Source organism: Limanda limanda, chromosome 18 (assembly GCF_963576545.1).
Source record: "Limanda limanda chromosome 18, fLimLim1.1, whole genome shotgun sequence".
In the NCBI taxonomy this organism is placed as follows: domain Eukaryota; kingdom Metazoa; phylum Chordata; class Actinopteri; order Pleuronectiformes; family Pleuronectidae; genus Limanda; species Limanda limanda.
Window position 1 is genome coordinate 5,385,269 of NC_083653.1, and position 23,796 is coordinate 5,409,064.

Genomic DNA, 23,796 nt, shown 5'->3' on the forward strand with positions numbered 1-23,796 from the left:
GGTGACAAGTCAGTTTGACTTCAGTCTGCACACACACACACACACACACACACACACACACACACACACACACACACACACACACACACACACACACACACACACACACACACACACCCACGAGAAAGAGAGGTCACTCTAATTCAAACCCCTCTTTCGTAGCAAAGTTTTAAACTAAGAAATAACTGGTTGATTCTAATGGGATTTGATAATTATCTTGACAATCCCTTGAAACATTATTTGGATGATGAACGTCAATAAAGTTGAAGTTCCAAAACTTGTATAAATACATAAAACATGACTGGAGACAACTCAGTGTCACTTCACAGACTTTTTCCCGAGTTCTCATTTTACGAGACATTTTTGAAAATGACACAAAACTGAAAGTGCTCTGAACTTTGATTCTCCATCTGTTAGAAGCCTCCTGGAATAACATGAGATCAAATTAGCGAGCGTGCCAACATCCTGCCTGTGTGTGTGTGTGTGTGTGTGTGTGTGTGTGTGTGTGTGTGTGTGTGTGTGTGTGTGTGTGTGTGTGTGTGTGCGCAGGGTTGTAATGTTCAAACATAATTATCGTCCTCCCCTCGGGCTTTGCGTGCCATCATGCCATGTTATCTGTAACTCTCCCTCTCCTCCGGCTACTGATGCCTCCATCCTCTAATTACCATCACCCCTCGTTTAGCTGCATCATGTGTGTGCATGTAATGTTTATGTTGTGTATTTGTGTGTGTGTGCGTGTGTGTAGCCGCTGATCAGTGGAGACGGGCTGTATTTGCTGAGCTCCTCTAATTAACCCCGAGGATTAAACAGCAGCTTCAGACTTCATGGTGCTGTCATGTATCCCTCAGGCTTCACCGTGCACCACACTAGCTGCAACATTACTAATCATCACTTAAGATTAAAATAACTTCCGGATTTTGCAAGATGACACCGTGATTTGGTTCTAAGTCAAAATTTGCAGAGCGTCTAGAAATTGGATATTTTCTATTTCTGATTTATAAATCCTGAATTATTTAATGAAGGATTAATGAAGTAAACTTTTTTAAAAATCTAGCTTCATTATTTTTCAACCTTCTCAAACAACAGCCTGAGTAGATAAATCTAATAATCTCCACTATACGTGGTCTGCATCCTGATGCTCCACAGAGTCTGAACTGCTGACTGCTGCTGATGATTATCTTTGTCCATTAGCTTTCACCACGATGACCTCTTCTAAACTTCATTACCTCTGCTGAGCAAGTTGCTTTCATCCCTGTCTGTGTGTTAGTCCGTTAGTTTGCAGGATTACACAGAAGTCATCACGGAACTTGGTGGAAAGGATGTGAAATGGGTTTAGGGAGGAAACCAATGAATTTAGTTGCTGATTCAAATCAAGGGGGCGGGTCCAGAAATGTTTTCCACGCTATATATAGGGTGTATTTTCAAGGTTAATGTGGGGTTTTGGTAATCTTACTCTTGTTGAGGGTGATAAAACAGAGGATCAGAGGATTCCTTCTTTCCAAGCTGAAGAAAGTGTTGACCTAATTCAAGAGAAGACAGAAAATTCCAGTAAGTGGTGGAGAGATGAGACGGACACAAAGCTGAATATTGACCCATTTTCAATTCAGTGCAGCCACAGTCTAGACAGCAAAGCTCTGGGTTTCTGTAACTTAAGTCTGCTCCGCTCACATCCACTGACCTCCAGCCGCTCGGAGGAATCAGCTGGACGAAAGAATAACAAATTTGGCCTCGGTGCATCAGTTGAAGTCTTTAATGTGAAAAACACAAACTCTGCAGCCTTTGAATGCATCCTGAGGCAATGTTTTTTCAGATTTCTGGATATTTAGCAGCAGAAATGAACATCGCTGGCGTCTGCATATGAGCCAATGGAGCTGTGCCAACACTTTACTTCCAGGGCTTCAGCGACGAGACGCCTCCCGCTGCTTTCACTTTGACACCTTTAAATATCATCACAGACTAATGGGGCCCCCTGTGCATCTGGCTAAGGACAGTGGTGAGAGTGAATGTGTTGTGTGTGTGTGTGTGTGTTTATTATAAAAGATGAAGGAAGGAGTAAAAATAGAATTTGTTTAAGGGATATTTTTGGAGGATGATTATTATTCATATTTTCAGGGAGAAATCCATGTGTCGTCCTCATGCATGTGACTTTCTGCACGCGAGAGTGAATTATTGATCAACTGGAGGGATGAGTGAAATCACTCCCGTCTTCCATCAGCTGCGTCCTGTTCAATATTGCATCTAAAACCTGATCTGAACGGAGATGATGAAGATTTTCTGATGCTGCTCGCTGCCACATTTCCATTTCTCTCTGTCTGTCATTCTTCCTTTCCCCCAGTTTCACCTCCACATTTCACTCCCATCGGCGCTGCTCCCCCCCCTTCCTGTTTCAAATCAAATACATGTTTATTCATCCCTCTGTGTTGACGCCGTGGCGCCGCCAGAAATAGGCTCCGCTAAAGCAACAAACGCACAATGTGTGAGTCTGTGTGTTTTTATCTCCCGGCCGGCTGCCCTGAGGAATAAGCGTCCGCTGGGTTCCCGGTGCCTGGTAATAACCTGCTGCTATCTCCCGCCACGCCGCACTGAAAAGAAATGACTTCCCGACGCCGCGGCCTTCCTTGAGCGCTCAAGCCTGATTCGGCGCCAATGGAGCCTCATCGACGGCACTTGACATTCCAGCCAATCTGTATTTTCATTAAAAGTCACTTTTACGGCATCTCCGCTTGATTTGATAGTCTGTAAAGCGGCGGAGACGGTGGACGGGGGGAGAGCAGCAGGAAGGAGGGAAGAGTTTTCGTGCAAATTCTTCCTCGACAACCCTCACAACCTAAATATAGAACTCTCAGGAATTAATTTTTCAGTCCTGCTGTTTCCTCCCCAAACTTCCTGGCTCTTTTTCTGAAATGACTTCAGATTAAAGGATGTGATGTTGGGTTTATAGAGGAGGTTTTTCCACTGCAGTTGGCGCCCGGCAGCATTATCGCTTCACCGCAGTTGGTTAATTGCAGCAGAACTTAGCCAGAGGCTCGACTGGCCCGAGCTGGAACTGAGCTCCAGTGACGCTGCAGTTTGAACAGATAGCTGCTCGGGGGAGAGAGTGCTCGTCTGGTTCCTGTCGAGTCAAAACGAACAATCACGATGACCTATCTCTCTCCCTGATGTCCACTTCCTGTCTGGATCCCCAGGCCCTCGCTCCCACCTTCATCTTCAGAGTGCCGTCTACTCTGCAGAGTCTACCCCCCCCCCCCCCCCCCCCATTCTTCTCCAAAGTGTGCACTTGTACTCTTTCCCCTCCTGAGGGCCTGAGAAGCAGCGGCAGCTCACGGTGCTACAATCACCTCGATGGCAAAACCAACGGGCGCATCCGTCTCCCGGGGCGGACAGGGAAACGGATATTGCTCTGAGATGGGACCGGGGATGAATTGGCCTGTCCTGGACCCTGCAAGGAAGCAGAAGGCCGGAGGGGCAATGTCTGGCTGCTCCGCTATCTATCAGACCACTGGCCCCTGGGGGGGGGGGGGGGGGGACATCGCTGAAATCGAAGGGCGAATAAAATATGGGGGTCTCTGCACAAGACTTGACGAAACCTATGCTGCTGTTGTTGTTGTTGTTGTTGCACCTTGAATACTGACACCTATGAATGGTTTTCAGCTCGGCTCATTTGTTCCCTGCTCTCTCTCTCTCTCTCTCTCTCTCTCTCTCTCTCTCTCTCTCTCTCTCTCTCTCTCTCCCTCTCGTTCGTCCCCGGCTGATAAAGCTGTCTGTGCTGTAATTGGGAGGAAAAAGCGGCGGCACCGTCCCAATAGATTTTCATAGATTTGTGGTTACACCTTGAAAACGGAAGGCTGTACATAAATACAAAAATTCCGCCGCCATCAGTTGTTGAGCGGTCACTGTTTCCTTATTTCACCCCAGGTTTAATGGCCTCAGTGTGAGTGTGGCTGGAGGTGATACACTGCTGCTTCTACGAATGAGCTGCACCAGACCCTCCTCGGTTCAGATAAAGTGCTGAGTCAGACAGCAACATTGATGACAGACCTCATTTTCATAAATAAATTGCTCCCGCTACTTGGATTTAAGGCCCCTGAGGGATCCCAGTGTTTGCTCTGTGGTTTCAGGATCTCTCACAGACGAGGGGACGAGAAGGGTTCCTGTGAAAGCACTCGTGATTTAGGAATAAAACCTCTTTGGAAAGCTTTGATTGGATCGCTGAGGATGTGATGTCGGCTTTGTTGTTGACTCTCTGTGACCCTGTGGGATTCAAACCAACAAGAATTGTGCACAGTGAGAACTCTGTGATCGCAGTCATTTCCCTTTCTGTACCCAGCAGTACCCTATTGGTCTCTAACCAGCAGGACACACTAAAAACTGAATTGGTTTTGCTCAAAAACAGCAAAAATAGCCAAAACGTCCCTTTATAATGAAATTCAACTTTTATCTGTACAACGGCTTCAAAGAACTCAGTGAGGACGTTTATCTTTGATAAAGCATCAGACTGCTGCGTGTGTGTGAATCAGTGGGACCGATCCAGAAACTCGGGGGGGAATCTTGACCAAGCACCACACAGGGAAAGATTGGCTGATGAAAGATTCACTGTAGATGTGATTATTCCTCCCTAGCCTTTGTGCAAACCATGGAAATAAAACACCAAAAAGTTAGAATTAAAAACACAAATCAATTACAAAGACATCAGTGATGTGCACTTAAAACACCCCCCCCAGCTTTTCGACAGAATTCTGTCCTCTGGTCCCTAATTGCCTCGGAGCACCAGTTCATTAGCACAGTGCAGAGCTGAGGAATTGCCACTCAAAGATGTGCCCGAGGTTTGTGGAGTGTTTCTTCACAGGCTTATGTTTCGCACCGTCCAGAGAGACATAATATAAAAGATAAGTCTGCAGCTCTGCAGGGAGCTCTGCACTTAGTCCGTCCTTCACTAAGAATAGTTTCTGTCTGATGATCACATTCCCACCAGCTGTCTTCACTACCGCTCCTTGTTGTGCGAGGAAGCCGTGGAACCCTGGGAATGTCCGATTAATACTTCAAACCTCAAAACCTTCTCGCTGTTTCTTGCACATATTCCGTGATTTTGAACAGCAGGGAAGCAAACAAACACAGAGAAAGGAGAAGTTCCTCAGTTCCTCCCTCAGAGCTGCTTACATCTCAGTCTTTATTCCCAGACGGAGCCGTTGCTTTGGCCCGTTTCTCAGATCCTCCTCCTCCAGCTCGTTGTTCTCAGCTTCTGAGCGTCTCCCCAGGGGGCGCCAGAGGGGACTCGGAGTCGTGACCATCGACTCCCTGTCTGTGTGTGTGTGTGTATTGTTCAGGTATTAGCCATAATCTTAATGTTTTTAGTTTAGTCAAATGTTTATTAAAACAGCATCTCCAAATAAACTCTGTAACAGCAATTGACTGATGTCTTTGTGTAAACTGGAGAAAGATAACGTATCAATTATCATGAAAAGAGAAATATTATAACCTTGTTTTCTTTGGAATTCAATTTAATGTGGGGATTGTGCAGGTAAAAACAAAACTTAGAAGAAGATATCAGTTTTTTTGTTTTTTGAATTATAAATTATGATGCTTTGCCTTCACTTTTGTGGAGCTGTCACGTCATCCATCTCTATAAACATGTGGTGTGTGTGTTTGTCTGTGTGTTATGCAATTCTGAGAGGCTCTTTATTGTGAAAATAGCCTTTGTTTTGCAGCCTCCATCAACCAAAACTTGGGTATTTTTGCCTCTTTCTTCCTCCCTGTGAGGAATCTTTTGCCAAATTAACGGCTCTTTACGATTCAGAAATATCTTAAGAGCCGTTCCCAGCTCCCACACATCTCCTCCTACCCATAACTCCCTTTGCTACGGGCAAACCAAGCTTAATATTAATTATAATTAGCAATTCTGTATTTATAGATTCAAGAACCCAACTACTGCATCAGCTGATCCACAGCCCTGCTAGAAAGCCCTGTAAGGTTTCACATCCATGTAGCATAGGGAAACATAACAGTCCCTCAAAAATGTACAATTATCTCTTTAATAATTTGACGATTTCCCCTAGAACTGACCTATCTGCTATGAGCAAAATGGTAAAAACCCAAAGCTCGACACATTTTACATGATTCTCACATGTTTAAGGAGGATTGGGATGAAATCAATGCACTATTGGAGAGTCACTGTGACAAAATACGGACTTTTGTTTTGACACACTTCAAAGCTTTAATGAGATCCTTAAAAAGCTTCGATGGGAGTCCTGTCACAGCCTTTACCAGCTTAACGATCCTTCTTATCTTCTGTCAGTGCTATTTCATATTTAATCCTTCAAGTGTAAAGTACGGTTAAAAAGGAGTTTTAATGAGTGCCATTCCAGAGACGCCCACACACCCGTCCTCACTCTCTCTGACAGCGCAGCGGAGAGCAGTAAATTGGAGGCTAATGGATTTCTCAAAGGAACAAAGAAGTGAAGTCAAACTGGGCAGAAACTCGACTGTGAAAGGAAGTGCCTTTGTTCGACTTTTTTTAAATTCAAAGTGATGCTTTATCTTTATTTATTCACCTTTCGTTATTTAGCAAACAGGTCAAACCACCCGAAGGGAAATTAAAAATGCCAATCACCATTATTATGGCAGGGCACGTTGTCTTGTGTGTTCTCAGGTTGCATCAATCAACACATGATATTATTTCCAGGAAGAGGATGATTAGGGACACGCACACAGAGTTTAAAGCTTTTCTACCAAAGAGGAAATGTGTAAAATCTTGTTTTGGTTCCAATCAATTTTAGTGGTCGGGGATAAAATGATGCAGAAAACCTTTTAGAATGATATCTCACTGGAATATAAGGGTGTGATGATGATGGTGAGGAAGTTAATAATAATATATTCTTATCTCTTGTATAAGCTGGTGGAGGAAAACATGGGCTAGGTTGTAATTTGATATACTGTAATGACATAATTAGCTGTAGGCGCTCTCTGGACTCCCTTGCGTGAACGGAGAGAATAGAAAATAATCAGCCCCCCCCTGTGATGATGACTCAGCCTCTGCCAGGTACGTGTGCGGCTCGGAGACAGGAGGTCGGCTCGGTTGGTGTCCTTCGCTGGGGGGGGGGTTGGCCTCGGTTCACATTCTCACATCTGTCGGCCGGTTGTCCGTCGTCCAGACAGAAAACTCAATCACAGAGTTTTTATGAGAACTTTGACCTTCCAACGGTCCGCCCTCAGGAATTCATCACTTTGTTTTGTTTTTTTGCAAACCAAAAGTTGGCCAAGGTCGGTTGAGTCCGAAGTTACACTGGTGATTTGTGACAATCTTCTGAAAACACGCGTCAGCAGCTCCTCTTTTCAGCCTCTGTCAGAAAACACTTGGTATAAGTTCCTGTCTCTTTAAGAACCCTCCTCCTCTCTGATTGGCTCGTTCTGTTGTGATTGGTCAAGTGCTTCTAGTGCCTGTAGAAAATGTTGACCTCTGATCTCCCTCTACCTGGCTTTGCTAGGGTCAGACTAGCTGCTAGCCGTGCATTATGCCAATTTACTGGAAGTGTTGGACGGACTACTAAGAGTAGCTTCAGCGGCAGAGTATAACCCATTAGAGGAGAGAAAAACTATGAAAGCCTCCTTTTGGTTAACTTAATACATTGTTTTCACACACTCCAGCTGATAGTTGTCGATGTCTTTCCAGAGAAAATGGCTAAAAAACCCAAAAATAACCCAGAGTGTTACAGCTGCTGCCACCCAGCCATGAGATGGAAAATTAATTTCAGCAAACAAGAAACAAACCAAGAACAGCTCTCCCGAGGAGTCGCTAAAAATACACCTTGACACTTTCAATGAAAGCAACAGTTTGTCCTTCAGGGACTCGAGCAGGGACACACTCCTGCAGCTTCTGCTCCTGTGGCAGTCGATGCCCTTTTCTGCTTATCTGCTGTCATCACGCTACTACACAACACTACCACTTCCATTTGAGCTGAATGGTATTATCGTAAATCCGTAGCATCACACAAACTTAAGGGAAAAGGTTAAATGACACGACTGTGCCAAAGTTATGTATAAAACAAAATGTGGAGCTGAGATTCTTAGTTTGTGCACATTCACACGAGTGGTTTCAGTTATATGAATTTGAGTTTGGCTGTGTTAGGTTGAATTCTGGTAAGAGGAAGCTCTAAAGCTGTGGTGAAACCAGATTTCCAATTTCAGAGTAAACCTGTGGGAAGTGGGAAGTAGAAACGTTTTATGCACTTTCCATTTTAGTATCATAAACCTTTTACTCTCCTTCCACACACACACACACACACACACACCACTGTCAAACAGCATCTCTTCCATCTAAGATTGGTCTTTTGTACTTTCCTTTAAAGAGTCAAGTCATGCATCGCACGTCTTGTCTCTCCTCGTTGCTCTTTTCCAGCCTTTACTCTTCTTATATCCAGTGCAGTAAAAAGATTTGGCCTAAATCTGGGTATTCTCTTGGGTGCTGCTGCAGTCAGGTCCACAGCCTGTTGCACCACTGTTGCTCAGGGTATCTAGTCTTCACTGCCAGAAGGGTTACACCCACCAAGGGAGGCTGATGATATAACATCCTTATTTTAAAAGTAACGGTGGGTTGTCAAAAAATCCTTTTTCTGTCCATTTATGTTTCACAGTTTGTTCGCAGATCCACTGAGTTATCGATTGTTGGTTTGTTAATAAGTAAATTAGTTAAATAAATATCAAAACAGTAGTCATTTACCAACCTGCTCCTATAGGTGCAGGCTTTAGGATCAAATCTTATGTTGCTCTTATTCTCTCAGCTTTTCAACCAACACCATCTTCAGGCCTAACATTTTGTCAAATATTTGATCAAATATTCACAAAAGCTTCGGATGTACTTTGCTTTTGGTCCTAATTCAAATTTTTGAGGTGTATTGAGCTACTGAGATGTGTTTATTAGACAATCGTTGTTAATTTCATTGGTTCTTGGCTGCAGATGAAACAATAGATTTGGTTTCAGTCACACAAACCAGAGGAATTCATTTGTTGTGTGTTCCAGCCTCTATTAAATTGCTGTGGTGTCTGTTGGCAGGCCGAGAATCACCGGCTGTCCACTGTGGCAGAGCCATCCTGTTGTCATAACACTTCCATTAACAGTCACATCTCTTTGCTGCCAGATGCAATGGGCTGAAACCAGTAAGACTCATCATCCCCGTCAAAGAGCCATCATATCTGACCTTTAAGACATTAACCCATCGACTCTGCAGGCAGACGGCCTAACCATCTCCGCTATGAGTCATTACGCCCACTCTGGGTGAACGGCAATTCATTTGGGTTGATGTGCTGCTGGTGTGTAAGACACTGTGGTAATGTGTGAATGATGCCCACACAGACCCACACACACAGACACACACAGACACACACACACTGATCAGAATCACTATCTAATAAATTTGAGGGAATGAATTTGACCTTTGCCCGGTTGGCAAGGTAATCCTCTCCAAGAAAGTAAGAAAGGTGCTAATTCCCCTCATGAAAAATGAAAATGAACACAGGATTACCCAGGTCTCCTCATTGCAGGATTCTCATGGAGGTGCATGTCCAAGAACCGTACGTGCCTGGACTCTATTAAGCAATTTCCATCCCAGGGAAGATTCATTATCACAACCTTGGTATTGCACACGGCAACAAAAGGTCGAGGTATCATAGTTAGCCTCTTCATGTAACTGACAACTTGTGCAAATTAAATCTATTGAGAATACGCGAATTTGGAAAACACTGTAGACGATAGAAGCAATATTCACTCTTAGAAAATAAACACAATACTGCACCTTGAGCTTGACATTATAATGAGAGATAAGAACCTTAAAATGAGACATTAATGACTTTATTAGACTAATTGTTCATTTTCATTTTAGAGATTCAACAAGAGAAGCTCCTTCTGTTTTCGGTGCCGTTTTGCTTTAAAGGTTGATGCACACATTTTTAAACTCATTGGTGTTATCCCTCTCTGTGCTACATTAATAAAGCTATTGACAACTCAAAGCACTTCACAATTCCCTGACGCATCAGGAGTAGTTAAGGGGGAAAACACTCAAGGTCAAGTTGAAAACCAAGAGCCTCACAAGTTCCAGAAGTCGCTCTACCTCCTTCATCTCTAAATGTTCAGTTGAGAGCTTGTTCTCTGACACTTCACCTTGTTCTCAGAGAAAGTAGAAGTTTTGGAAAGTTTTCCATAAGACGTGTTTATGCTTCTTACTTTCTCCAAATCTAGTCCAGAGCTTAGGGGACCAACGTGTTTTCACCCTCAAGAGTATTGTATTTCTGTGGTTTACGATAGAGATTGTTTATGACCTTGTTTCTGAAACTGTAATGGAGAAATCCAGACTCCAATCCTCGAGTAGAGATGTGAGGAAAATCTATCACGGTGACATTAAGGGTACGATCCTGTAGTTCTTTTATAGCAATATAAAATATAGTTACCCGTGCACTGATGTTTTTTCTGCATCTTATTGCCTCCCTATAATAAGTGTTTGGTGTGTAATCCCTTTAAATCAGCCTGATTGTGATCTGCCATGTGGAATGTGAAGCAGTGAGAGAACGTTGAGCAGCAGCAGTGGGGTTCAAACCCTTGAAGGGAGGAAAGGCGCCTGGTGTTAGCATGTAGCTCGAAAGGCAGCGGCGTCTGTAGTGCAACTTCGAGGAGCTTACTCTAAAGGTCAGAGGTCAGGTTAAGTTTAATATCCATGGAGTCAGTTGGGGTTCAGGGCAAATTGTGAATATCTGCTAGCATCAATGACGACAGTGGCTTCAATAATGTAACGTTGTTTATTTATTAGGGCTGGGCAAGTTAACTCGTTTTAATATCGAGTTAACTCAAGTGATGAGTTAACTCGATTAATTATTTTGTCTCGCATTAACTCAGGTTTGATTATTTATTGTTTTATTGTGAAAGTCAGGCTTTTATTTTGTGAAAATCTGTTGCTGACTGCTGCAGAACAGGAAAAAAGAAAATAATTGGCGGATAAACAATCGAGTTAACTCATCACTTGAGTTAACTCGATTAAACGAGTTAACTTGCCCAGCCCTATTATTTATATATTTATATGACCCTGAAGCCCATTCTCAACATATTCCTCCACATAATCGCACTTTATATTTTAAGTTTCAACCTTTGTAACATGTACATGATATTTTAAACCCGTTGTGAGGCTGTCACAAGGTCTCCCATCTCCCCCCCCCCCTGCTGTCACTTGACTTTCTGTTCAAGTGTTCCCAGTCATGAGCAAGTGCCACTTAAAGCTCAGAGGAACATGTTGCAATCAGTTTGATGAGTCATCACTTGATTGTTGAGGATGTTGCAACACGTAAGATGCAGATGTGGTGAAGATGCTCTGGAAGCAGATAAATCAACAAATGGTCTCTTATAAATCGTCAGATCACAGAGTTTTCCATCCCCGGAAAATCTAAATTGATCATTTGATGGAGTAGCATGAGTTTATTTGCATTTGTATTCAGGCTAAATCTCCTAAGGTAGATACAAAATGAAATATATAACTGCTGCTTTCAATCTCTGATATCAAACTGAAACTGTTGCCATGGATGCGTCTTAAAATAGCTCGTTCAAATATTTGCCTCAATTATAAATGCTTGACGTCTTATCTTTGAATGTGCTTTGCAATAATCCATGGCCTCATGCTTTTTGTGAGATATTCCAGTTTTTGCAAATTTGTGGATACTCAAGTATTTATCTGAATGGAACTCAAGTAGAACTGACAGAGAAGTGATGATTATCAAAGTGTAAAGGCTCAGATGAGTTCAGCTGTCGAAGCTGCGGCCAAATGAATTGACCATAAGATTTGATTCTGGTTTCGTTGACCTGAATGTCAGTCGTCCGTCTTCCTGCTCTGCAGCCGGACTCGAGCCTGTTATCGATCCAGTGATGTGTTACTATCACCGAGGGGAAGGCTCAGAGCGGCACGGTTCAGAGGATGTTATTTTCTCTCTGTTCTCCCAAAACATGTTACCCAGGTATCTCAACGCAGACATCTCCAGCCCTCAGGGCCATGGCTGACATTCTCTCTCTCTCTCACCGGGACGTATAACTGTTTCGTTATAGCCACAGTGTCTTTGTAGGGCTGCTCCACAAGCAGACTTCTCTCTGGGCCCAGATCGGCTAATCGCAGCTGCTTCAGGATCAGGAGGCTGTTGTCACGTTCTGCATGTGTTCAGGTTTGCATGCAAGTTAGTGTGTCCACCTCTGAGTTGTTGTTGTAGCTTCCCAGGACTCAACTTGGTCCACTCAGGACGTGTTAACCCACTTCCACTCTGATAAACACGTGTGTAACACTGTTCTCTCCATCGGAATTGCTAAGAGGGGGGGGGGGGGGGGGGGAATCAAACTCTCGACTCATCATTTCAGTGCAAACCAGGCAACATGTTTAATTTAACACCTGTACAGCTGTGATCATCGTCCGAAGACAAGTTGTCCTGTTGAATCTAATTTCCTGCTTCTATCAGATGAGTTAGTTAAAGTCACTTGAGCGTGTTGTGGTGTTTTTTCAGAATCAGGAGACTCACAACTAGGCAGAAACTGAACAAATAATTCAAGAATGGTACAAAGATACTTAATGTAAAGTGGTGGATGGTCCAGACTGGGCTGTAAAGACCAACACCATACAAGTCGGTCCCCTGTTGGTACAGCGGTCATTACTGTCGCCTATTTAGCTCAATATTTAAAAAGCTTTCTGATGACTCATCCAGGCTGGACTCCGCCTCTCGCCCAACTTCACCTCTGAATGGCTCCAGCTCTCCACTGGATAAGTGGTGCATATGATGGATGGATGAAATCGTATCATTACACCCTTGATATTCTGTATTTAATTTAAAAACATGGTCATCATAGTGAGGCATTAATCTGACGTGCAAAAAAGACAAGTTGAATGCCCTAGCTTAAATTAGATTTTGTTCAACACACTAGACAAACACACACAAACACCCACAAAAATGAAGTGTTTCTCATTAGCAGTTTTCCAGGAAGCTCAAGTGAGCACTTCAACATGAGGAGGACGTTCAAATTAATCAACTGAAACTGTGGAGCCTCCGTGACATAGTGACAGAACCACGTCAGAGGTTGAATCACGATTTGGACGAGTTTTTAGTTAAAATCCCCGTTAGCATCTACAGGCAGAGACGAAAAGCATTTAGTGAAAGACGACATCCATGTGTTGAAAGTACATTTACTGAACTACTCTACTGGCATCCAGGGCAGCACTTGATTTATATTTCATGCTACTTTACTTCATAATTTAAATCCTCCACATTTAGACAGAGAGAATTGTTCTTTATCCCACTAGATTTTTAGCTATTAAAATTTTTTATTTTTCACACAAAAAACGTGATTATCCTATAAAATATAAAAGCTTCCATTTAGAGTAAACATTTAAAGGATTGATCCTCTTCAATCAGCTAAAGCATTAAAACAAGTCACATTAATGTATTAGTAATGATAATCCAATAATATTTATCAATTCAAAGGAATTTGTTCATATGCTAAATGAGGCCTTTAGTCCACTCACCTGATAACACTAAGGGTATTTGTTGGATGCAGGATTGTATATACAAAATTGTGGAATTGCTAATTTTAACTAAATTTAAAAAATCCAGTATCCTCCCATCACTACTTTCTAAAGATATGAATCTTCACTTTGCCATAGCACCAGTTTATATGTGCTCATCTTTGTCTCCCTACTCTCTCCATCACATGCTTCAGTTATTATGATACAAACTCAAACAATAACTCAATGCTGGCATCCACATCGCTGGCGAGTACAAATGAGCGGCACAGTCGCCCACAGGGATCATTAAACTACAATCTACAGAGCAATCCACGTCTCCTCATAACCCACCTGTCTGCCGAGCGGCCTGCCAGCCCACCGGCCGCTCCATGCTAAGCATGCGGCGATCACATTGTAATCAGGCGGCCCACTGCCCCAGGGGGGGGTAAATAGAGCAGCTCGCAATAAATCTGATGAAATCTGCTCCCGCTGGGCTGCACTCAAAGACCTGGACCGGAGCATAAACACTCTCTCAGCACTCTCTGCATGTTGTTGTATAGATGATGTTTGTAATACAACTTCCAGGTTCACCCCTGACCTTAAGAAACTGTCCAGCTGTTCGTCTTACTACTGCAGCGAGAAGAGAGGTGAAGCATGATATCGTCCCAGAGCAGTAATTATTATCTCATACTTTGGCTTTCTCAATATCAAATATGTGATTAAAACCAAGCTTAGATATTTCAGCGTGATGAGAACAACCTAAAATGTTATTTTAATGTGATGGACAATATTTAGTAGGTTGATAAATGTCAAATCGGCCTTAAGTACAGTGAACGTTTTGCTAGCGCTACGCAGCCGACCTTAGCATTAGCAGCCTATTAGCGATCCAGCCGAAACTTTGCAAGGTCAGAATTAAACGTCACTGTCTGACAGCGACTCACTGCAACCTCCAGTTCACCCTGAAGATGTAGCGTTGCTCAGAGGGCGTATTGCAACTTCCTGTTTTGTAAATGCATTAACAGTTGAAGGTCTTGGCGACTATCCCAAACCACCGACTCCGGGCAAAAGAAAAGTGATTCAGCAGCAGCGAAAACGTACAACTTCTAAAACCTTTAAGCTGAAAAACACCTGAAAGGGTCACAACTCATCTTACAGCTATAGGACAAGTAATTTGCTTTTAATATTCTTCAAGGTTCTTTCCTAGTCTCTTTATGTCAGTGAACATTCGCCTGCTTGCTAAGAAAAGTAATAAAGTCTGATGTGTTTTTTATTAAATCTTTTATTTTTAATTAAACTATAAAGCACAGAGGCAGATTTTTACATTTAAGGAAAACATGTGAATATTTTTATTTAGGAGTTGAGCAACACGAGAAGGCAAATCAAACATTTTAGACAAATACTGAAGCTTTTAAAGGGATAATTAGTTTGAACAGAATAACTGTACAGGATGTACGACCATACAATAATTACATCTATATGATGCATGAGCTGCAGGCGACCATTATATGTTTGAGGTGTTCTGAAGAGTTCTTGTAAGAGTTGCACAGTAAACTACGTCTCTGTCCATTTAGAGCACTCCACATTAAGTAGAGTGTGTTAAGAGTCTGCTAAGGACGGAGTCATGTGAGCTTTGACCCAGCGGGGGTGCCTGCTGGAGTCGTACTCCACTGACATTATAAATATTCTCATAAAGCTAAAAGGGTCAGAACGATTACACAGCAGGGGGGTTGTGGGTGGGGGGCAAATCTGCACACAACTAGAAGCTCAGGATTTGAAAGTGTTTTTCTCCGAGCCACAGGTCTGCACCCGCTGTTCTCAGTGGTGTTCCTATTTTTATTTTTATGTTAGCACTTCTTTAATGTGATCACTTTAATGGTCCAAGTGTAAAAAAAAACATATGTACTCTCTCTCTCTGCTCTGGATTACATTCAGCGTTTATATATATATATATAGCTTCTGAGTTGTTTGGTGGTTTTGCGATAGCTGTCTCCAAAGCAACCGACTTCTCACTTCCCACTCGCTGACGCAGACTATAAAAGCATCTGTGCAGAGAGGGGGGTGGGGGGAATCAAACTCTCGACTCATCATTTCAGTGCAAACCAGGCAACATGTTTAATTTAACACCTGTACAGCTGTGATCATCGTCCGAAGACAAGTTGTCCTGTTGAACCTAATTTCCTGCTTCTATCAGATGAGTTAGTGAAAGTCACTTGACCGTGTTGTGGTGTTTTTCCAGAATCAGGAGACTCACAACTAGGCAGAAACTGAACAAATAATTCAAGAATGGTACAAAGATACTTAATGTAAAGTGGTGGATGGTCCAGACTGGGCTGTAAAGACCAACACCATAAAAGTCGGTCCCCTGTTGGTACAGCGGTCATTACTGTCGCCTATTTGGCTCAATATTTAAAAAGGTTTCTGATGACTCGTCCAGGCTGGACTCCGCCTCTCGCCCAACTTCACCTCTGATTGGCTCCAGCTCTCCACTGGATAAGTGGTGCATAGGATGGATGGATGAAATCGAATCATTACACCCTTCATGTTCTGTATTTAATTTTAGAACATGGTCATCATAGTGAGGCATGAATCTGACGTGCAAAAAAGACAAGTTGAATGCCCTAGCTTAAATTAGATTTTGTTGATTGCATTTTTTCAACACACTAGACAAACACACACAAACACCCACAAAAATGAAGTGTTTCTCATTAGCAGTTTTCCAGGAAGCTCAAGTGAGCACTTCAACATGAGGAGGACATGTTCAAATTAATCAACTGAAACTGTGGAGCCTCCGTGTCTGTGCAGAATTAACAGCAACCTCGTGTGGTTTTGTAATCCGACCTTCTAACTTTTAGGAAAGGACAGTAGTGAGAAAAATACAGACTATAATCTAACAGATTAAAAGTACTGTGCTGGTGTGTTGGTGTTAATATGCTGCTTCTGGTTCAACCCAACTTTGCCTCAGATGGATTGTTCTCAACTCAAGGTTTGATCAGACTGTCTCTTCTGTTTCTGTCTCTTCCTCTGCAGATTGAGGACATTGTCACTCGTATCCAGGACGAGACGGAGGGGGTTCCCATCAGAACCGTCAAGAGCTTCATGACCAAAATCCCCAGTGTCGTCACGGGTAAGAGACGGAGAGAGACCGAGGGGACGGGGACTGATTCTGACCCCGAGTCGGACTCCACTCCTCATTTTCAGGAGTTGATCTTCAGACTTGAGACTCGACCACAACACTGACAGAGCCTGGAGTCTGCAGCACTGACTGTAACGTACATTAGTAATTTGAGTATCTGGTGAACAGAGAGAGAGAGAGAGAGAGAGAGAGAGAGAGAGAGAGAGAGAGAGAGAGAGAGCGAAGAGGAGACCATGGGAAACGCACGGTCCCTTGATCCTCATGTTTCTGTGAAAAAGACTCGATTTGATGATTTGTGCAGGGAATTAATTTTTATTTTACACTCTGGGAAATAGGCTTATTTGCTTTTTTACGCCTCCTCACTGGCATCGGCAGTTGCAAGAAGCATAATTCAATTCAATTGTATTTGTGTAGTGCAAAATCACAACATACAATAACTAGAGGCATTTCATATAGTAAGGTCAAGACCTCGCAAAATGATGGAGACAGACAACAGTTCACACAACAAGAAGAAACTTTCAGCAGAGCCAGACTCGATGTGGGCGGCTGTCTGCCTCGACCTTTCGGGTGATGGACCACCGATCGGGTTGTTGTGAACACGACACATCAACAACATCTTGAGGGAATTTCTTTACATTCGGTACAAAACAAGGATTAAATGCGCCTTTCAAAAACACATTTGTTGCCTTGTGAACACATTATCTTAACAACGCCTCAAGAGTATCCTTTCAAATTTGGCACAAATGTTAATTTAGACTCACAAATTAACTGATTACATTTGGGTGGTCAAAGGTCAAAGGTGAAGGGAGAGGCGGTGGACTAGTGGCAGAAACTTGGACTATGGGCAGAAAAGGTCACTGGTTCGTCTCTGGTTCGACTCCACGGAGAAACAACAAAAAGACGAACCTGGATTGATCTGTCCAAAAATCCAAGAGGATTCTCCCTACCCTGTCCAGTGCCCCTGAGCAAGGCACCTTACTCCCCCAACATCTGCTCCCCGGGCGCCGTACATGGCTGCCCACTGCTCTGTGTGTCCTGCACCAGATGGGTTAAAAGCAGAGGTTAAATTTCCCTCCTTGCATGAGTGTGCTTGTGCATGTCTGTGCATGTGTTTGGGACAAATAAATGTATCTTAATCTTAATCTATTGAACATATCTCAGGTTTAAGTCAGAGAGACTTTTCCCTTCTGTTTCTAGTCTGTATACCATGCTAAGCTAACCAGCTGCTGGTTGTAGTCGTATATACTGAATTTCCCCCAGTTCTCTGCAACAAAGTAAACAATGTGAGATCATCAGTTTGAGCTTTAGCTTGAAATCCCCATAGCAGTGGTGGGAGTGATGGAGAAGCTACCAGCTCAATCTCCAGCTGAGTCACACCCTTATACCCAAAAACACAATGTGCTCTGTGGCTGAATTTCATTACGGCCTTTGTCAAGGCTGCCAATCTGTTTCTTCTGCAATGGACCACTGGAGGATAGCTGCAGAGCCGGAGGATAAGTGAGAGGACAACACATGATTAAATATTTGGAAGATAAAGTGTGAGTGTGGAAAAACGGAATGAGTAATGCTACCCTCCTACTGCCAAGGTGCCCTTAAGCAAGGCAATCAACCCCCCCCGACTGCTTCAATCAAGCTGCGACTGCACAGGGTCAGCGTGTGGGCAAGTATTCATGTGAGTCACAGGGAAGATGCACAACGTCAAACTTTGTAGATAAATCCACATTCAGAAGAGAAACAAGCAGAGTTCTGGTCTGCGGGAGAAGGAGAATCTGACAGGTGATGGATGGTGAGGATGGATGGTGAGGATGGATGGTGAGGATGGATGTCAGCCGCCTCGCCTGTCGGCTGGAGTCGCTTCATCGGATCGGCTAAATCACTTTAACCGGCTGCAGCCACAGTGGGAGGCTCCGACACACCCCAAACAAATCATGGAAACAAAGAAAGCCCATTATCATTCTTGTGCTCTTCAGCCGCTGCACTTATGGAAAACGCATTACCCCGATACGCCATAAGCAGAGCATATCAATAGACACAATTACTACGGCGGCGGATGGATGTGCAGAGCAGCAGCTCACATGTTTGCAGCTGAGTGCTGAGGGCCAGGAAACTAATGAATGATGGAGAATTATCAACGCCTCCCCCGGGACTCGGGGGAAAGCAGAGGAGGAGAAGAAAACATAATGTGATTCTCTATCTCCACTGCAGAAATACGAAAAAAGAGGAAACATAAAAAACTTCTTAGGAGATTTACCTTGTCGTTATAATATCAAATCTCACTGTTACACTCCTCAGTGCCCATGACGTGACACAATCTCATTTTCATGGTTTTATTGGGCTCATTATTTAATGTCAGCTTGAAATACAGAAACAAAAATGTTCCTTCATTATCTTGTCTTGAAAGAATTTCTTGAAAAACATATTAAAGTTTAAAGCCAGTGGAAGTACCTTGTATTAAACATTATTCACGTTACAGTTTTCTTTTTATGTTTAAACCTAATTTTAATTTGTATTATAAGGGGGAAATCGTTGGAAATTACTTTGTTCTCAAAAAAGTAGTAGTACCATTTTAATTTCTATTTTACGTACTCTCTGTAACACTCATATTATCTGCCTGTGTGATCCGATTCAGGTACAGATATCGTACAGTGGATGATGAAGAACTTGGCCATTGAAGATCCAGGTAAGTTTAGAAAAGTAAGACTGAAGCTGAATGTAATGAGTTTGTTTAAAAGGCCACTGGAGAGAAACCCCTCAGTAGAACTACTAAAACTGTGGAGGTACATTAAACCTAATACTGAGAACTTCTTCCATTAACATCCATGAATTATTCTTGAATCTCGAAGAAACAAACTTCCCATTTTGTGGTAACTTCCTTCTTGGCCGTCTTCCCGTCCTTCCCCTGAGTTTCGTGGGTTTTCGTAGTTTTTACCTAATCCTGCTGTCAAACAAACAGACTAACAGGTGAAAACGACCTCCTTGGTGGACGTAGTTTAATAATTTACTAAATGCAGAGCAGGTACAGCAGCAGGGAAACAGTGGTTTTAAATAGAAAAGCTATTGTTAGCTATGGATTAGCAGCTTGTATTCGCTGTGGACTCCTTTGTTTGGCTGACCTGAGGCGAGGTGGTGGGAGAGCAGGGTTTATTGTTGGTGCAGGAGCCCACGGCTCTGACTCACTCTTTGACTCATCCATGTACATTCCAGCCACTGAATCCTATAGCTGCAATCCCAATTGAACGGGCTTTGTAAATATAACTATGATCCATAGCTTTATACTTCATGACGCGAATGCAAATCGTGTATGTGTAGCTTGCTCCTGATAATGTGATGACTCATAATGAAGTACAGATGATATGTTGTGATCTGTATTCCGTGTGTTGTTCCTCCCGCAGTCGAGGCCATGCACATCGGGAGTCTCATCGCAGCTCAGGGATACTTCTTCCCAATCTCAGATCACGTTCTCTCCCTCAAAGACGACGGCGCCTTCTATCGCTTTCAGGTGAGCGACAGCATCCGGTGAAACACAGACACGGTGACAGTAGCTGCGTTTAGAATCAATTAATAATCTTTAATCTATGTTTTAAAGAGTGTAGATGGAGTAGAGATCGCTAGAAAGGTGAAGCCAATGAAGTACACCTGTATTCTCTCAAATGACCAGCAGAGTGCGACTCCACTTTTTGTTTCTTTAAAAGTCTATGACCCAACTTTCACTTGATTTATATCAACTGTTAACATTTTCGTAAGGAGTTCAAGTCGTCAAAACGGATTAATGTTCATTTCGTAAATTATGGTCCCAATTAGAGTCGAATAGACAATAAGGCATAATCAGCACTGGCAGCTAGTAACATCAATGGGTGCAGATCGCAGGTGTAGGTGGGCGTGTCCTCCAGCTCAACTTTTCTCTTTGGTCACCTGATATGAAATCAGGCATCAGCCAATACATTGATTTTGATGCACAGATATATAAGTTACTCGTATTAAAGGTGCCCAGCCCACATGGCTCTTACAGGAAGTCACTGCAGGGACAAGTGGCAACAGATTGGTCTTTATTGTGCACAGATTAAACTACATTACGGTTTTTCTTGTGCCTTTTGTAACAGACCTAAGCTTCATCTCATTCCTTCCTCAATCTGATTGTGGAAATTGCTCCTTTCACAAAGACCCCGATCAGCCCGAGAGGGGATTACTTGTTCCGTCATGGAATTACACACCAATCTCGATCCTGATGACAAAAGGCCCGGTCCACTGTCTGCAGCCTCTTCAGTACTACGTGGGCGTCCCGGGACCCCATTAAAAATGAATGGCGCTCTGTTAAAATATTCATCAAGCGAGCGAGTGAGTGAGGGAAGCAGATCTGGGTTCGGGACTGAGTAGGCGGTCACCACAAAGCCCCTCACACTGAGAGACTAACAGACACTCTTCTCCTCCTCCTCTGTTCACAGATAAAACAGCAACAGTAAAGTCACCGATTAATTATGCCTGGCTGATTTTTTTTTCATCCTGACGTTCCTAATTAAAGAAAGAGGAAACAATGTTTTCACAATTCCTCTGGGAGACGGCCGGGCGGCAGGCGGCGAGATTACAACGATCTCTGTGCAGCTCCGTCTTCCTTCCAATCCACCGGAGCTGGAGGAGCAGTTTAATTAAACCAGGTGGTCGTGCACATCGCCGTGCGTTTGACCTCAAGGTTCTCGTCCTTCAAAGTGGAGTGGAGGAGGAGGAGGAGGAGGAGGAGGAAGAGGAGGAGGAGGAGGAGGAGGAGGAGGAGGAGGAGGAGGAGGAGGAGGAGGAGGAGGGCTGTTAATCGTAGTAGAGAAGCTTCACAAAGATAATCACTTTTTCAGGCAAAGCAAAGAGAAAATCAACACAATTGACACCATGTTGTGTCTCTCATAGTTGAAATAAGTCAAACATGGTGTGAACGTGTGATTCAAACGAATCTCATCAGCATCTGTTCTCCGTCTGCTGCCGTTATTGTTCTTCTCTCCCATTGTTTACTCTGCGGCTCTCAGCGCTCCTTGTTTTATTGTGTCGCTGGGCCACTCCCAGCTCGTCTGCACCCCCCCCCCCCAGGACGCCTCTCGCTGGTGGGAAAGGTTCTTATGAGTCAGCTCCTCCGAAATCCGTTCACTCGTGGTAATAAAAAAATGTTTTGATTGCTCACATAACGGCGCACGGCAGTCGCGTAGCACCGCTGCGTCTCCGAGGCAAAACAAGAGCTTCGCGAGGTCACAGCCCCCGAGTTTGTGCTTTTGAAAGTGAGCTGATATTTTGCATTAATGAGGCATCACTACTGTGTTTGTGAAGAAGAAGAAACATCCTCATCTTTCTCTTTGTTTCCCCTCAGGCTCCATATTTCTGGCCGTCCAACTGCTGGGAGCCTGAAAACACTGATTATGGTGAGAACCTTTAAATACATTTGGATAAAAGTAAATGTCTACCCGTGCAGCTGTAAGTGAATATTTCTGGATTTGCATAAGTCCCACGATGCTCATCTCACCTGATACATACTTGGTGCTTTAACAGGGTGATTAGGGACTAATGGGTAAAACTGTTCAATGTGAACCAATTAAAAAATTGTAGCGTCGGGTTCGATCAATCTTTGAGTGTGCGTGTGACCTATACTGACATTTAACACGCCGGTGATATTTGATATGATTAAATATGTCTGCTGGATCACACCCACAGCGACTGTCTGGAAAACACAATTAAATTCTGTGCATTTACATAAAGGTGCAGTTATTTTGCAGCATTTAAAAGATTGGATGCAAAGCAGATTTTCTTATTAACTGCCAGCGACTTTGTTTAGCAATGAAATGACGTTATTCTGGTTTTCAGTGGAGAGCTGTAGCTTCGTATCATGAGCTAAATTATGATTAAGAGATTTAGTTTTGTAGTTTTTGAGATAATTTTAAATGAAAATGTATATAAATAGACCAATACATTCGCAAAATGTATCAAAAATAACTGTAAAATGTGAATTCAATAAATCGCTCCAATGTTATCTTGATATATTGGCATAAAACACTTATTCTATCCTCAGTGTGACTTTGACTCGCCTTCAAAATCCCATATTTTTTTTAAAACCTTACAGAAAGTATCAGCTTATATCAGAAAATAAAAACTCTCCCACTGAGAAATGTGCAGCAGCCGACTCGTCTCCTCCGCGGCAGAAAGTCGATCCCATTTCCACTTCCTGCCGCTCGTCCTGTCACAGGAAGCAGTCGTGTCTGGAGTTCAGGGCTCGGCACGTCTTCACACTCCTGCTCCTTCAGGAGGAAGATGTGTGGACAGGCGGCCTCTGAAACTGATTATACTCTCACGCTCTGAGAGGTGAGGCGGGTACACGGTGGATGAGAGATGCATGGATGAGCGGTTGAAAGGACGGAGGGGAAGTGTGTCCTCAGATAAGTCCCACACCTCAGTCCTCTCTCTCTCTCTCTTCATCTGTCTCTCTCTCAGCTATCTACCTGTGCAAGCGGACCATGCAGAATAAGACCAGGCTGGAGCTGGCAGATTACGAGGCGGTGAGTTCTCGAGCTGTTGCTTCTCTGTATTGATCCGTGTGTCAAGTTCGGGGGAGAAAATCACACATCCCCCTCTGAAGGTCAGACGTAAGCGAGTCTGAGATTGATACGGATCTGAATTGGATTCCAGATCAGACTCCATCTTTAGAAGTCTTCATTTAATGTGGTCCTAGCGTCGTGCTCTGATCATAACTCGTGAGCGTGACTCTCTCTGGTTTCCAACAGGAAAACCTCGCCAGGCTGCAGAGAGCCTTTGCCAGGAAGTGGGAGTTTATCTACATGCAAGCTGAGGCCCAGGTCAAGTAAGTGTGCCGCGCTACCATGGCAACACGATGCACGCAGCGATGTTGTTTGCACCGAAGGTAAAAGATAAACAACAGCGGTGTGTGAGCTCAACGGGACATAACATGAGCAATGAGGTTATATTTCCATTAACCCTCCTGTTATGGAGTTTAATAAAAGATTATCGCGGCTCAGATTACATGATAAATCATTTTTTAATTCAGCTCTTCCAGATTGCGATCCTTTCCGTGGCTGTATCTGTTCCACACACACTGAAAACTGATTCTCTCCTTATCCTGACTCCACTGCCACGACTTATTCTGGTGCCTGGGAAGCATCAGCA

The 23,796-nt window shown here is 43.4% G+C and overlaps 1 protein-coding gene across 2 annotated transcripts in view; it reads left to right on the plus strand.

Moving 5' to 3' along the window:
* LOC133024497 (regulator of G-protein signaling 6-like) overlaps positions 1-23,796 on the plus strand; it is a 52,181-nt gene that overhangs the window by 20,249 nt on the left and 8,136 nt on the right. For both annotated transcript variants that reach the window (XM_061091626.1, XM_061091629.1), the window contains 6 exons: positions 16,539-16,635; positions 19,274-19,324; positions 20,037-20,143; positions 21,992-22,043; positions 23,107-23,171; positions 23,397-23,473. In XM_061091626.1, coding sequence (XP_060947609.1) covers positions 16,539-16,635; positions 19,274-19,324; positions 20,037-20,143; positions 21,992-22,043; positions 23,107-23,171; positions 23,397-23,473 — 449 coding nt within the window. The remainder of the gene's footprint in view (positions 1-16,538; positions 16,636-19,273; positions 19,325-20,036; positions 20,144-21,991; positions 22,044-23,106; positions 23,172-23,396; positions 23,474-23,796) is intronic.